Source organism: Haemaphysalis longicornis, unplaced genomic scaffold (assembly GCF_048455015.1).
Source record: "Haemaphysalis longicornis isolate Haplotype H1 unplaced genomic scaffold, Haemaphysalis longicornis Haplotype H1 scaffold_1, whole genome shotgun sequence".
Classification (NCBI taxonomy): Eukaryota; Metazoa; Arthropoda; class Arachnida; order Ixodida; family Ixodidae; genus Haemaphysalis; species Haemaphysalis longicornis.
Genome location: NW_027526203.1, coordinates 414118072 through 414131840, shown reverse-complemented (window position 1 = coordinate 414131840; position 13769 = coordinate 414118072). Strand labels below are relative to the sequence as shown.

Below are 13769 nucleotides of genomic sequence, written 5' to 3'. Positions count from 1 at the left end.
GAGAAATCTATAATAATAAACTGGCGTAAATCTCCGAAGACCAAACCAAATTACGGAACACTTTTCGATGCGGAGTTGGGGGCTCGTTATTTCACCGAGGTAAGTATACCTCGACACTTCTGCATTCATCAAAACCGAAAGCGACAATTCGATGAGCGTAAGAAGGACCTTAATTGCACGATTTATTTAAGCAAAATTTATTTTGAGCACTTGTTGCACCTCCCTGCCACGAGTACCCTCGTGCATCGCACAACACTGGGTGAACAACCTGGGAATGAAGTCCGAGGAGCGCCATGTATACAAGCGTTGTCTCTATGTCTGTACGCGCAGTTTAACGAGGCCCCACTGTACGATGACGTAATGAGGGACGTCGTTCAATTGCGCGTAACAGTATTGACCTTAGAATGATTAACGAATCCGTATGGCCAAATACTTGCGACACTATTCAGTCAATTGAGAGTTAAACTTTCGACCTTATTGCGGCTAGCGAGTGACCACTCTCATTACAGTGGTCAACGAAAACCATAGCCTAACGGGCGTAGATCAGCAGTCCAGCTGGCACATGAGGGAGACACGGCGAACTGTTGGGTACACAGAGCGTGCAAATGGAAAAATCTTAGTGCCCATAAACACTGCGTGCAGCGGATGGAGGGCGACGTCACGTGGCGCATCTGGCGCTCCATTCGTGCGCAACAAAGCGGGCGTTCTTGAAGCCCGACAGCAACACGGGCAACCCGAGGAGCGCGTTGTGCTCACGATTCTCATCTCTGCCAGGCTTCTGCAATGGATCCAGGTACTTCTCAGCACCGGACGCGCTTTTAGTCGCACAGTGCCGATTCGGCTCGCGTCGCCTGCGCAGCGAAACAGAGCCCACGTGCGCCCGTGGCCGCACGCATGTCGCGGGAGCCCGTACGACGGAGAGATCGCAGCGAGTGGCCGTCGTCGAGGCGTCTCGCTAGCGCCTTTTTTCGGAAAGCGCGCCGAGAGGAGATGCGGTGGAGGAGGAGGCTCGCAGTGGAGAGAGTGATGTGGGTCAGTGTCTAGGCGCACATATGCTCCTGGTAGCGCATTCGGCCCACACGCCTCTTTCGGATGCTTACCAGCTGAGCACAACGGCTACGGCTCGCGGTGAGTTCTACGTCCTCGGCGGCGCGGTGGCCACGATGTGTTGATGTCGTGCAGAGACCGGGTCTGTCCACCGTTCAGCATCAGCCTTGAGTGCTGCTTCCGATGTGCGCGGAAGTGCGCAGCGGAAGCACGCGCAAAGCTGCGTTATTCAGTGTCCATCAGTTCCCATCCAGCTGACGGAACCAGTAGTGTCGTACCGAATCGTAAGCTTCGTTTAGAAACAGAAATTCCTTTCAGATCTGGGCCTGCTAGTCCTGGGCAAAGGTGTTTTTTTTTTTTTTTTTTTTTTTTCCAAATCTGTGCCGCTCCAATATTGCCGGAGTGTCCAATCGCATAGTGGCCGACACCGTCCCAAAAGTTTCATTATAAACAACTTGATTACAATCATGATTTGGCGTGATGCAACTTCTTTGCTACTTGAGGAGGAAGCACTCCGTTATACGGGGGAGTTACGATCTCCAGCCCGCGCGGCAAAAGGAGAGGTTGCTCTGTTAGCTCCACAAGGTTGCTCTGTTAGCTCCACGTCGGGGTGACTGCTAATCGTTCGTGAAAAACGAGACGCCGCGAAAATGTTCTTAAAAGCCTGAAATCGCTAAAACAAATCATGACGAAGACCTGTGCGTCGATGAAGCAAACGTGCAGTAAAGCGACCCGCATAAAGCACGAAATTGGCAAAATGTTTACTTCGGCTGTAAGGCGTAGGGTATAGGGAGGTTTAAGCTCAGACAACTATTAGTGCACAGATTGGCGCCTCGAAAGCATGATGCTGTAGGATATATAAGTCCAGAAATATGATTACATTTTTTCTGTTTTCCCAGGTGCATGCACATAAAAAAAAAAAATCCCTCGGGTCTGCTCACACATAGCGCCCCTCAATGACCAATCGGAGCGTCCAATTAAGGGAGAAAATATCACGAACGACGCCAAGCAGACGATTTGATTCAGAATTTTGGTCTGCCATTGTGACATCACGCAATTCAAAATGCCATGATTGCATAATTTTATATCACGGGCACCACATTTCGAGTCGAATCGTATGCTCGGCTTCGTCAATGGTCCACTTGGCAATCACTGGTCATTTATGGGCGTTGGGGAAAAGCTGACCCGCGGGGGTTCTTATGTGTAAACCTCTGCTCTTAATCTATGGGATAATTCTTACCTCCTTGTTACTAATTTTAAAGGGCCCTGTAACACTGCCGATAAACGCTTTCACTCATTTCTTCGTGCCTGGAAGCACTGCGAAAGCTATGGCTACGCCACCTCAGAGAGGCACTGCGTGATTTGCTCGTTGCAGCAAATTACGCAAATCACCTTTCAGTATACTTTGATTTCGTGGCGAGTTTTATGGTGGCTGTGCATGATGTATTCCTGCAATTGAAAGGAAGCCCGCCAATGGCTGCGATACAGCTTGAGTGCGGTCACTCGAGCATGCCGAAACAAGATCCAGACCGAGAAAGAAAGAAAAAAAAAAATCTTCTGAGCAACTTTTAAAGCGAAGCTGTAGTGTTCTCACTGATGGCGTCTCTAACGCGAAAATGCCGAAGCTAAAGAAAAAACGCTTCCTAGGTGTCTCGCGTTATGAAGCCGGCGTCTACCCAATTGCTCCATTTCGACATGGTCAAAGCTGTTTGGAAAACTTAGACGACAACCAAGGAATCGATTAATAATTGATTATAGGGTTTAACGCGCCGACGCAACGACGCAGGCGATGAGGCACGCCGTAGTGGAAGGCTCCGGATTAATTTTGACCACCTGGGGATCTTTAACGTGCGTCGAAACCTCGTACACACGGGCGTTTTTGCTTTTCGCCTCCGCCTCCGCGGACGGGAATCGAACCCGCGTCCTCGTGCTCCAACCGAAGATTCCTTCACGAGAAAGCATCGCGTTCAATCATCGTCGTCGCTTGACGGAGCGGGTGCGGGATTTTTTAGGTTATCTGATGGACGTACAGTATATAGTACTTATTGGCTGAGGTACTTTGTGACTCCCAAAATATGGATGCGCCTGTTGATTGTGTTCTGAAATGATTTCATATTTAGAAAAAAAAGGTTGAAAAAAGTGTTGCAGGGTACTACATTAACGGCGGGCTGGAATCGAACACACCTCTTCGAAACTTTATCACGATTCTGATGGTTGGTACGAAGGTAGGCTGCGCGCGTGCGTTTGTAACTTAGCGCATGCGAATTTCGTCCAAACGGCACAATGCCTTCAAACGGCGCCCCTTTACGCAACAAAACTTTCGCATACTCGCGACACAAGGCAAAAACTGTTATGGCCAGAAAATGCCTGTTATGACAGCGTTTTGATTCCTGCCTTACATTAAAAAACAAAACAAAATTATAGCATTTGCGGGATCACACAAGCCTCGCACAAGCGTTATCCTGACAGTTTTATTTCTTTACCCATGTTTTTACAGCGAAGCTGTTAGCCTCTAGTTGGTCGGAAAATTTAGTTTCGTAAACAAAAACCAGGCAGGACTCAGCAGTTCTTGTAAGACGTCGAGCGCATGCGTCAGGCTTATCAGGCATATAGTATAGAGCTCAGTATTCGTTAAAAAACACAAAACATGCATCGAAACCGCACTATGGATGGTAAGGCGCCTGTGAACATTGGAACCCCCTCCCCTCCCTAACCACCATGTGTTCCTGGTAAAGATGCTTGGCAGGGCTAGTGTGACTAAATAGAGTAGTTCTTGCCCAAGACGCCGAGTGCATGCGTCAGGCTAAGCAAGACCAAGCATTTGCCGCCAGAGAATCCGAGCGCAAGCGACAGGCCTGCCGAGACGACGAGAAACATTTCATACCCTCCTCCATCAGCATTTGTAGTGGTTTACAACAGCTTCGCTGGACATCCACTTTCGCAGGGTGGGATGACGACCTTTTTTTTTTTACGCGAAGGTCTTAGATGTTTCATTAAAAGCGCGAGGTAAAAAATCGTTATGGGGCACGCAGAATTGTCCAAAAATAGATATTGAAGTTGCGGGAACCCGCTTGCCAGTCCAGGGCGCTGTCCAGAGGGTTGGTCAAATGGTGACTGGCGCAGCCTCAAAGTTTAACAGAAAGGTCAAGAGCAGACAAACGGAATGTCCAACTAGACTTTCGCGTTCACGTTATTAGAAAGTTCTAAGCATCCCCCGCATTTTTTTTTTCTTGTTTCGCCGTGCTTCGAGCAATGCATGCTCAAGTATGGTCAACATCCATCCAACCAGTTACCGCAAGCCTTGCGAACATCTAGTGATGTTTGAATGCAAATATAGATTTGCTGGAACACTGGACCTAAGTAGCCGTGCAAGTGAGGCGGCTGAATGTCCAGGACCACTGACAGCACTCATGTTGTTGTTGTTGTTGTTCCTCTTCTATTGGCACATACCCACGTGGGGGATTGGCCAAGAAACGGGGTGGTTTTTTGGGGCTAAAACGCCCACCTCATGGCCCTATATAATCAGCCTGTAGGAATTGGGGAAACGGTTACCGAATTATATAATAGATCTAAAGAAGAATCAGTGAATGATGTCATTTTTGGGAGAAAAGGCTAAAAAAATATAACCGGGTTAGCAGGACATGCGTCTGGTCTCTGATATGTACGCGTGAATGGCCGCAATAATCCCTCTATGACAAAACCCCAGGGATGTGGCCCCGAACGAAAGAAGTACCGGCATCGACAGAGGAAGGCAAATACGCTGAATTGGTGCGGCTAGATACCGTTTCCGAATGAAAGAAAAACCGCGGCAGTACAGGACAAAGTATTCAATTGTTTCAATTTCACCGCAAGCAGCACAAAGACCGGACGAGGTGAGACCAGCGCGATGCAAATAAAAATTAAGCTGCGGTATTCTGCATCTGATGCTGGTTAAAGTGACCTCACACTGGCGGGACTCGCAAAATCTCGCATTCTAAGTGTGAGCAAGATGGGCATTGTCATCCAACCCTGTGATAGTACCTTCCTGTGTCATCCCTAGCCGTAGATATCTGCGGAACCTTGCTCGCGCCAGGAGAAATGGGGTAGGGCTGAGGTCCACCGTAGGGCCGTCTAAAGCTGAACCGGCCAAAGAGTCGGCCGTTTCATTGAGCCATAGGCCCCTGTGCCCTGGGATCCAGATGAGCCGGATGTCGCGAAAATGGGGAGACACAAGGCGGCTGAAGGTACGGATAAGTAATGAATTTTTTGGAGATGTTAGCACGGTGTTTGGAGATGTTTGGAGATGTTAGAAATAATAGCAACATTTAAAATTTGTGGAGGTAATTTTTTTAAGTCCATAACTATTGCAAAAAACTCAGCTTCGAATATAGGAGTAATATCAGGTAAACGATAAGAAAATGACCAATTAAGTTGTGGGCTGAAAATTCCCACGCCCGCCCTCTCCGCACGTTGCGATGCATCCGTTGCCACTACCACATGTGAGCGCAAGTTCCCCAGATGCTCATCCAGCAAACCCATTAGTATCCGTGTGGATAGCAGTTTGGCGTTATGGGTGAATACGTTATTGAGGGACATAGGAGCAGGTACGACTTCAGGTAACATCGGAAGAATTTCCGGAAGACTGATGTTGAGCGGTGAAAGCAAGCTTTGGGCATACACACATTGAGGACGATTGTATCGAGGCCATGTATAGTTAAAAAACAATGCTGGCTGAGCCACCATCAATGACAAAGGTTTGCTCAGAGGAGACTCGAAGATTCCCATCATAGTCTGCACTGTTAAAAGTTTAAATCGAAACTCTAGACACGGCGAGCGGGCCTCTAAATACAGAATGTTGTTTGCCACATATTGCGGAAGGCCGAGGCACAATCTCAGTGCTCGTCGCTCTAAAAGAATAAGAGGACGGAGTTTGTACGCTGATGCACCCGAAAAGAGGACACACCCAAATTCTAAAGTAGGTCTTACATAACCACCGTATATAAAGAGTAGGGTGTCCCTTTGCATGCCAATTTTTCTGTTGCTAACTCTACGCAACAATGCTAGAGCTCTTTCCCCTTTTTTCGAAATGTGGTTTATGTGCAGGTGCCAATCAAGCGTACTGTCATAGATAATACCCAAGTACCTCAGAGAAGTCAGCTGAGGAATGTTCTTCTCGCGATAACTCAAACAAAGGTTAACAGGAGTGGATAACGGAAACACCAGGACCGCGCATTTAGCGACGTTAATGGACAAATTCAAACCTGTATTCCACCTCTCGATATAACCGAGATATGGCTGTAACTGTTCATATAGATCGTGAATATTCCGCGCAGCAGAAAAGAAGGCTATGCAATTAGCATATACATAAGAGCAAACTGTCTGATTGATTGGAATAGAACTCATCAATGTATTAAAAAGGATAGGAGAAAGAACGGATCCTTGCCGAACACCCCTTGTTTGCTGTCGAGTCGATGAATTAAAACCATTTTGGGAACCAAAAAATTGACGACCGATTAAAAATTGTTGTATCCAGGAAATGATGTATTTGGGAAGACCACAATCCTTGAGTTTGGCAATCAGGATGCTATACTCCACGCTGTCATATGCTTTGGCCACGTCCAGTGTGACCAGCGCGCAAACCTGCTTACTTAGCGGGAAAATTGTATTCTGCTCTCCAAGTCAACGTGAGCTGCCCAAATAGAGCAGCCTGGGCGGAAGCCGATTTGATGAGGACTAAGGATATTTTCTTTAGAGAGGAAGCGGAGTAAACGGAGCAAGGCACTTAAGTCTGCTTACGTGCTTTGATGGCGAAAACCTGGAGTTATGCATTAACAACTTCTTCACCGCTACATCGTATTTGCATCTCTTCTTTCTCTGGCGCATACCGACGCGTCTGTGTTGCCATATCGAGAGCTGTGAATTTATTTGAGGAAAGGTGGGCTTCCCGGTGCGGCGGCGCCGGCCGTCTACGCAAGCAACGGGAAGCGCGCAGCTCGTGGCGACGGCACAGGGCTGGGAGCGCCTTTGGATGAGCCACCAACTGAACACAGTGCCTTAACAATGCGTTATAACATTTAATAAAGGGGACTGATCGATAGCTTTTGTGGAACTGAAAATGGGCTCGGCCATACTTGTCGGCCATTCTCCCCCAATTTCTGTTACTTGCATCGTCCGAGTCGCCTCTCAATGGCACATCCAGCGTGCAGTCTTCGTGAGGCTTGTCTTTGTAGAGACACCGAGACCTGCGTTGGCCGCTAAGTATAACGAGTGTTTCAGTGAAAGTCAAAGATAGCACACACAGGGGGCTAAACTAGTTTTTGGCGCCCTTATTGGTTCAGTACCAGCGTGCACAAAGGAAAAAAAAAAGTAAAACACGGAACAGGCCCCCTCAGGTAAATGGTGTCTTTATAAAACCATGCCATTGAGCGTTGCATAGAGAAGTCCAGCACTGACTGTTTTGGGTTGTCTTGTGTAGTCAGCTTCCATGGCAGGAATGATTTCTGACGCATCGACCTTACTGTTACCTACGGATCAGCATGTGTTTTTATTTATTTATTTGTTTTTTATTTATTTATTTATTTATTTATTTATTTATTTATTTATTTATTTATTTATTTATTTATTTATTTATTTATTTATTTATTTATTTATTTATTTATTTATTTATTTATTTCCACTGTCAGGGAGTCGAACGACGACAGTTCAGGCATAAACTTGTAGCTGCTGGCGTCACAGACAGGGCTTCAGATGTAATAGGAAAGTGCAAGAAGGAATATTGGCAGTGAGGTCTGTTGTTATTCTGGTCCAAATAACGCCAGTTTCGTATCAGCTGTCCTATGGTTGTATTTAGCATACCTAGAATAACCTGGAGATCCCAATACCACAAGCACAGACAGTATTTACTCTTTCAAGTAATTCAAGCAATCCACGGTTATTATTAGATGGCAGCGACTTTTCCGATGCAGCATTGAAATATATTGGCCCCTAGAGCTATATTACAAGCTGTGTAAGCTATATGGTTCAGATAATTTTTTTTTATTGAAACGGCGCAGCGTGATTTTCTGTGGAGCTCCGCAACTATCACAGACGGCATGTCAGCTGGTTGCGGCGTTTATTCACCTGCATGCGCAGCGATAAAACCTCCAGTGCGGTGGAAGCCAAGCCGCCAGTGCGTCGAACACGAATGGACGCATTCGCGCCGCGAAGCAGTAAGCCCTGCAGCCGGCATGAAAGAAGGAACTGAAGAGTCGCTCGCCACGTCTGCGCGTTCAGAGAGCTCTTGGCGGCTGACGGTTCTTGCGGCAGCCGAGGCGCGCTATTTAATAGCAGAGTGCAACAAGCGGTTACTCTCGGCCGTCCTTGCTAAGACAAAGCGCAGAGAAGGGCCCTCTGCGGAGGCGGACACTTCGGTCATTGTGCGGTGCGGACGAGATGCATATAGCGGCGCCCCGAGGAGCGGCGGCCGTTCAGCGTCGGCGCACCAACGCCGCCCGATGACCTTCGCGGGGGGGGACAAAGATGAGCTCCGGGGCGTCTCCCGGGCCGACGGCCTCCTCACTGTCGAAAACCGTTGCGCCAGTGGGGGGTGCGCTCTCTGAGCAGCTCGGCCGGCGTGCATATATGCGCAATCGACATAGCCGCTGTGTGCACACACCGCCGGCCAGAGGCCACCCGACAAAAGCAGGGCGCCTCTCAGTTGTGCCACACCTTTGGGAAGGAGCCTGAAACGAGCCGCCCTGAAGGCGCTCCGTAATGCGGCGTCAACGAAACATCCAAAGTTCTTCCTTCTGCCGCACAGGAGCAGGCTGCGTCGGTGTCGCCAACCAGCGCTTTTCACGGCCGTTCCGACCTCGCTGCACTGAAACCACGCTGCCGTCAGCGAGGATGGTCCTCGTTTCGAACTCCGGTGAGGTGTTTTGCGCTTCATCGGCCAGCCCGTAGCTTGCCGTGCGATCCCGCTGACCGGCGACGCGGAACTCCGTGGTTCCCACGCCTTCCCGCGCGAGAAGGTGTGCGAGTACTTCGGCGGGTGTCGCTATCCGGAGGGTTCCACGGTCGCCACGGGGTAGACCTCCCGCCCGCTTTCCACGCGGAAAACGCCTGCTGCGGATCGCGTTGAGACGACATTAAGGAACTGCAGCCATTGGAAACATTCGGGCGATGAGGACTCATAGCTAACGCTTCGACAATCGTTGCTCGGAGGTTACACTTTTACTTATTTTGCCCGTATAGTAAGTAAATTGATAGATTGTTTAGTTAGTTCATTTGTTCGTAAGTTATTTAGTTAGTTAGCAAGTTTGTTTGTTTTCCGTCTCTCAAGCAACTTGAGGCTATAGGCAGTGCTATTTACACGAAAAGGTAGGCGCATTCGTCGCCTTGCTTTTTTATGTTATGAGGTGAGCTTGTGAATTCTGTTTCTCAGAGGTCCTTGTCGCCTGCACGCGAAAGGAAGTGCCCACTGGTGACGGAAACTATCTTAGCCAGGTAGCTTTCGCCAAATTAATTACGACCGTGTTATTACTAAAGTGGAAAATTGGCCGAGTTCTTCTGCGCTGCTTATTCTTTTTATAACATATTTCTACATTTTTATTTTTCTATTGTGGCCTTTCTGTCACTCGATCGCGGCGTTTCAGTCTCAGTGTTGCACGCGGAATTTGTGCTCAGCAGCAGACTATCCTTTCTTGTTGCTTCTCTCAACAGATGGAACGAAAGGAACACGCAGAGCAGTCTGTCTGGTCACAAATATTCTTTCGTTTGTGCTACATATACTGAACAGAGGCGAAAAATCTCCTGCATGTTTCAAAAGGTCAGGTCAAAGGAACGCGTGTAACGAGATTCGAATAAAGTAATTAAAAAAGCAAAATGGTTCAGCCAGATTTCAAGGCTTATGTAATTCCAGCCAGGTCTTAGCACATTTCGTGTGGCGATAACACGCGACACGACTCACTGTTTTTTGGGTGCGCATGTGTACATGGCTGCACAGGAAGATATACTCACGGAATTGGACCACGTCAAAAGCGTGACTCAGCTCTCACGAAGAACCGCGCAGATCAAATCAAAGTTTGATCAACGAATTGTAGCCCATGATCTTCAACTCTCGCGTGCACTTTAGCTGCGGACTGTGAGCGAGCGCTTCTTGCGCCCGTATCGGGCTTTCTGTATATGAACCGAAGCAGAGCCCTCGCTCCGATGCCGCAGCGGCCACAGGGACCGTTGCATGGTGTGAACAACCCCTGCGTGTCAAGTGGGGCACGTCTCCAGCAGGCTCATCGCTGTTGCTGCGTGCAGGAGCCGTGAGTTTGCGCTGAGCAAATACAACCGAGTGGTAGATGGCATCTGGGAGGGTCGCCTTTGTGCTACTCGTCGCCAGCCTGCGAGCCCCGAATGTTATCGACGGGCATCGGTGGCACTTTTTTGAAACGCACCTAGATTACATTACTAATTACTTTTTTCGGAATACTGTTCAAAAGTAATTAATTAAACTGCGTTAAGGGTTACTGGCCTTCAAAGTGGTCGCAGTATTGCGGAGACCTACGTTGCCTTTACGATCAAGATTTACACGCGCACGCACGCACGCACGCACGCAGGCCACCGGCGAGGACAACTCGTGGAGACTGGCGGCCTTCTTTGAACGGACCGGGAAGACAAAATTGAACTTTGTTCAGTTTGAAAGAGCTATCCTTTCGCAACTCACTCAGCTCCATTTCCTGCCAGGGAATGTGTTTTTTAAATAAGGAAAACGCAAGAAATACTGAAGACTTTCCAATTTCACGTTATAGTGACGTATTAATGGCAGGAGGCACGTAAAAAACTGCACGTTAGCATTCAAGTAATACGCTCAAACAGAACTAGAGGCTGCATTACAATCGCCAATTCATGGTGCTTGTGTCGGCGGCCGCGAAGCGCACAGACCAGATTGTGTAACGTCATAAAGAAACCGACCGGAAGTGGTCAGGGAGTCGCCACTGTTTTATGTGTTTTCTTGAATATCTTGGGGATTTGTTTGAAGCCCTTGATGATATCGGTATCAATGGTATCGGGGCAAAGCTGTCTTTTTAGAGGGACCCTGCAACACTTTTTTCAACTTTTTTGAGATGTTAAATGCTTGCAGAACGTAGTCACCTAACACACTCAGTACTTAGATTAGGAGTTCGCAAAGGACCTCAGCCAAAAATCACTGCTCTATGCCCATAAGATAACTTCGAAACTGGCTCAAAAGATTTTTCTGTCTTTCCCGGTCTTGACGTTCTTTGACGGCCCGAATTACGTCACTGAGGCCTTGTAGCGGCTGTTGGCTGGTTTTCATTTAGTTGCAGCGATGAAGGCTTTTCGATAGCAACTTTGCAAATAAAGCCACACATCCGCCGCGGTGGCTCAGTGGCTAAGGCGTTGCGCTGCTGAGCACGAGGTCGCAGGTTCAATTCCCGGCCGCGGCGGCCGCTTTTCTGATGGAGGCGAAAAGCAAAAACGCCCGTGTGTACGAGATTTCGGCGCACGTTAAAGATCCCCAGGTGGTCAAAATTAATCCGGAGCGTTCCACTATGGCGCGCCTAATCGCCTGCGTTGCGTCGGCGCGTTAAAACCCTACCATCAATCAATCAATAAAGCCACAAAAACAAAGCAGAAACGGAAGGCTTATCTGGTGCGACGAGCAAATCACGCAGTTCCGCTCCATGCTGGCGATAACTGTAGCTTTCACAGTGCTTCCAGACGCGAAGGAAAGAGTGGAAGCGCTTATCGAATGTGTTGCAGGGTCCCTTTAATGAACCAAACTTGTATTTTGCCTTCATGGCCCCTTTAAACTTCCGGGAAAAAGCTGCCCATTGTCACGAAAGTGATAACATTTCTGTAATTTTATTGCAGTAATGTCATTGCATCCATGCATGTCGAAGGGTAGCGCTCGGGTTCGCACATTAAACTGGGCGGTCAGCAGTTGCACGTGGTTTATGTCGCACAGATGGTTGCGTTCAAGCAGGGTCATGGCCCCACTTTCCATTCTCACCCTGGAAAGAGGAAGAGCGGCAAGCACACTGGGAGTGACGACGGCGAAGTAAGAAATGAGAAGGGACGCGGTAAAAAGAAAAGAAGGAAAGGCCGCGCACTTTCACGGTCGGCTTGGTCCATTGCGCTCTCACCTGCAGATGCGTGACGCTCGGCCAAAGGCGCGTTGCGGCCTCCGGGATTCTCTTTCTTCGTCTTTTTCTTCCTTTAACTTGATAAGCGGCGACCCGGGCAGACGGAGAAACTGAGCGAATGACGGCGGTTCGGTGGTCACGTTTCGGGAAAGGATCCACCGACTTTTTCAATCGTACCACACTTAGCGTAACTCCAGACTCATCACGAATGCCGCGCGTAACTAGGGCAAATACCAAAAAAGTGGCTGCGTTGTCGCGCGAAATTGCACGCTGCGGGTGAATTGACACAAACGACTTCACGTTTCGCCTTCTGAAGCCTTTGTCGGCCTCAGTGTGCCGTCGAGACTCACAAGGCTGGCTGGGATGCTAATTTGTCCAATTAGGTGGTCCTTTAAGGAAGCGAGAGTTCTCTGCGAGGTCTGCAAGGCCCTGGTGGCGTTGCAGAGAGGGCAGCGCCATTTCTCTATCGGCCCATCGATGCGCTGGGGTCATCCCCCTTCATCCAATGCGGGCATGCACCGAGAACGCGTTGCGTTCGAAGTGTCGACGGGGAGGAAAACAATACCGTCACACGAGTCAATGGTGTCTGTATGCTCTCACGCTTAATGCGGACCTCTGTAGTGGACCTTCTGACGGCCCCCGTCGACGAGAATCTTCGTCGCGTTTACTGCCGAACATGTTTGTCCGACTGAAGGCTGGACTTCTCTCTTGCCCGGCGAGCTCTTGTCCCGAGGGCTATCTGCGCCTAGAATACAAAGGTTGCGGGTCAGGACTAATTTACCTCCTCATGCACGTTTGTTGAGCCGAGTTTGTGTTGCGCTACGGTTGAATGAAGGTACCGTATGGTCCCTGCCAGCGGGCGAATCTGTTTTGTACCTTTTGTGACTCATCCCTGTCAATATCTTTACTTCCATAATCTAATTATTCTTCATTGTGGGCCGAACGACTCTCCAAACAATCTGAACTTCTCTCTTACAACTGGAGAAAATATCTCACGGATAGGACGAAAATTTTCAAACGTATGTGTCCTTCCACTATTTGTGTAGATAGAAGACCAGCGAAGCTGTATTGTTGGATAGCTATGTTGCGTTACGTGTGGTGACTTACTACATTGATAGAATAAATGCACATATGCACACATAGCTTCCTCAGAATTACTTCTAAATTAACTCTAATATAATTTGTTTCGGTATAGTTTTAAGTGATACGTTCAAGCAGAGTGGGTCAGGGAACAAACGCGTGTTAAGGACATATTAGTAGAAATTAAGAAGAAATGGGTGTGGGCAGGGCATGTAATGCGAAGGAAAGATAACCGTTGGTCATTAAGGGCAACATAGCGGATCCCTAGAGAAGACAAGCGTGTCAGGGGGCGGCAGAAAGTTAGGCGGGCAGATGAGATCAAGAAGTGTGCGGAGATAAATTGGCCGCAGTTAGCACAGGACGGGGATAAGTGGAGACCTATGGGATAGGCCTTTGCCCTGCAGTGGGCGTTGACAGGCTGATGATGAGGATGAGTTCCGATAAAACAAGATTTGCAGCCATTTTCTGCAACCATACTCTCCCCGCTTCCGTAGACGGCCATGTGTTGAAGCAGCCCGGAAATCTGTA

At 48.6% G+C, this 13769-nt stretch overlaps 1 protein-coding gene across 1 annotated transcript in view; it reads left to right on the top strand.

Annotated features, from left to right (window-relative positions):
- The first annotated feature begins 1026 nt into the window (after positions 1-1026).
- The window catches only part of LOC144172586 (uncharacterized), a 29899-nt gene continuing 17156 nt past the window's right edge, over positions 1027-13769 (top strand). Inside the window, exon 1 of the mRNA XM_077701247.1 lies at positions 1027-1128. Within this exon, the coding sequence (XP_077557373.1) occupies positions 1053-1128 (76 nt within the window). The 5' untranslated portion in view covers positions 1027-1052. The remainder of the gene's footprint in view (positions 1129-13769) is intronic.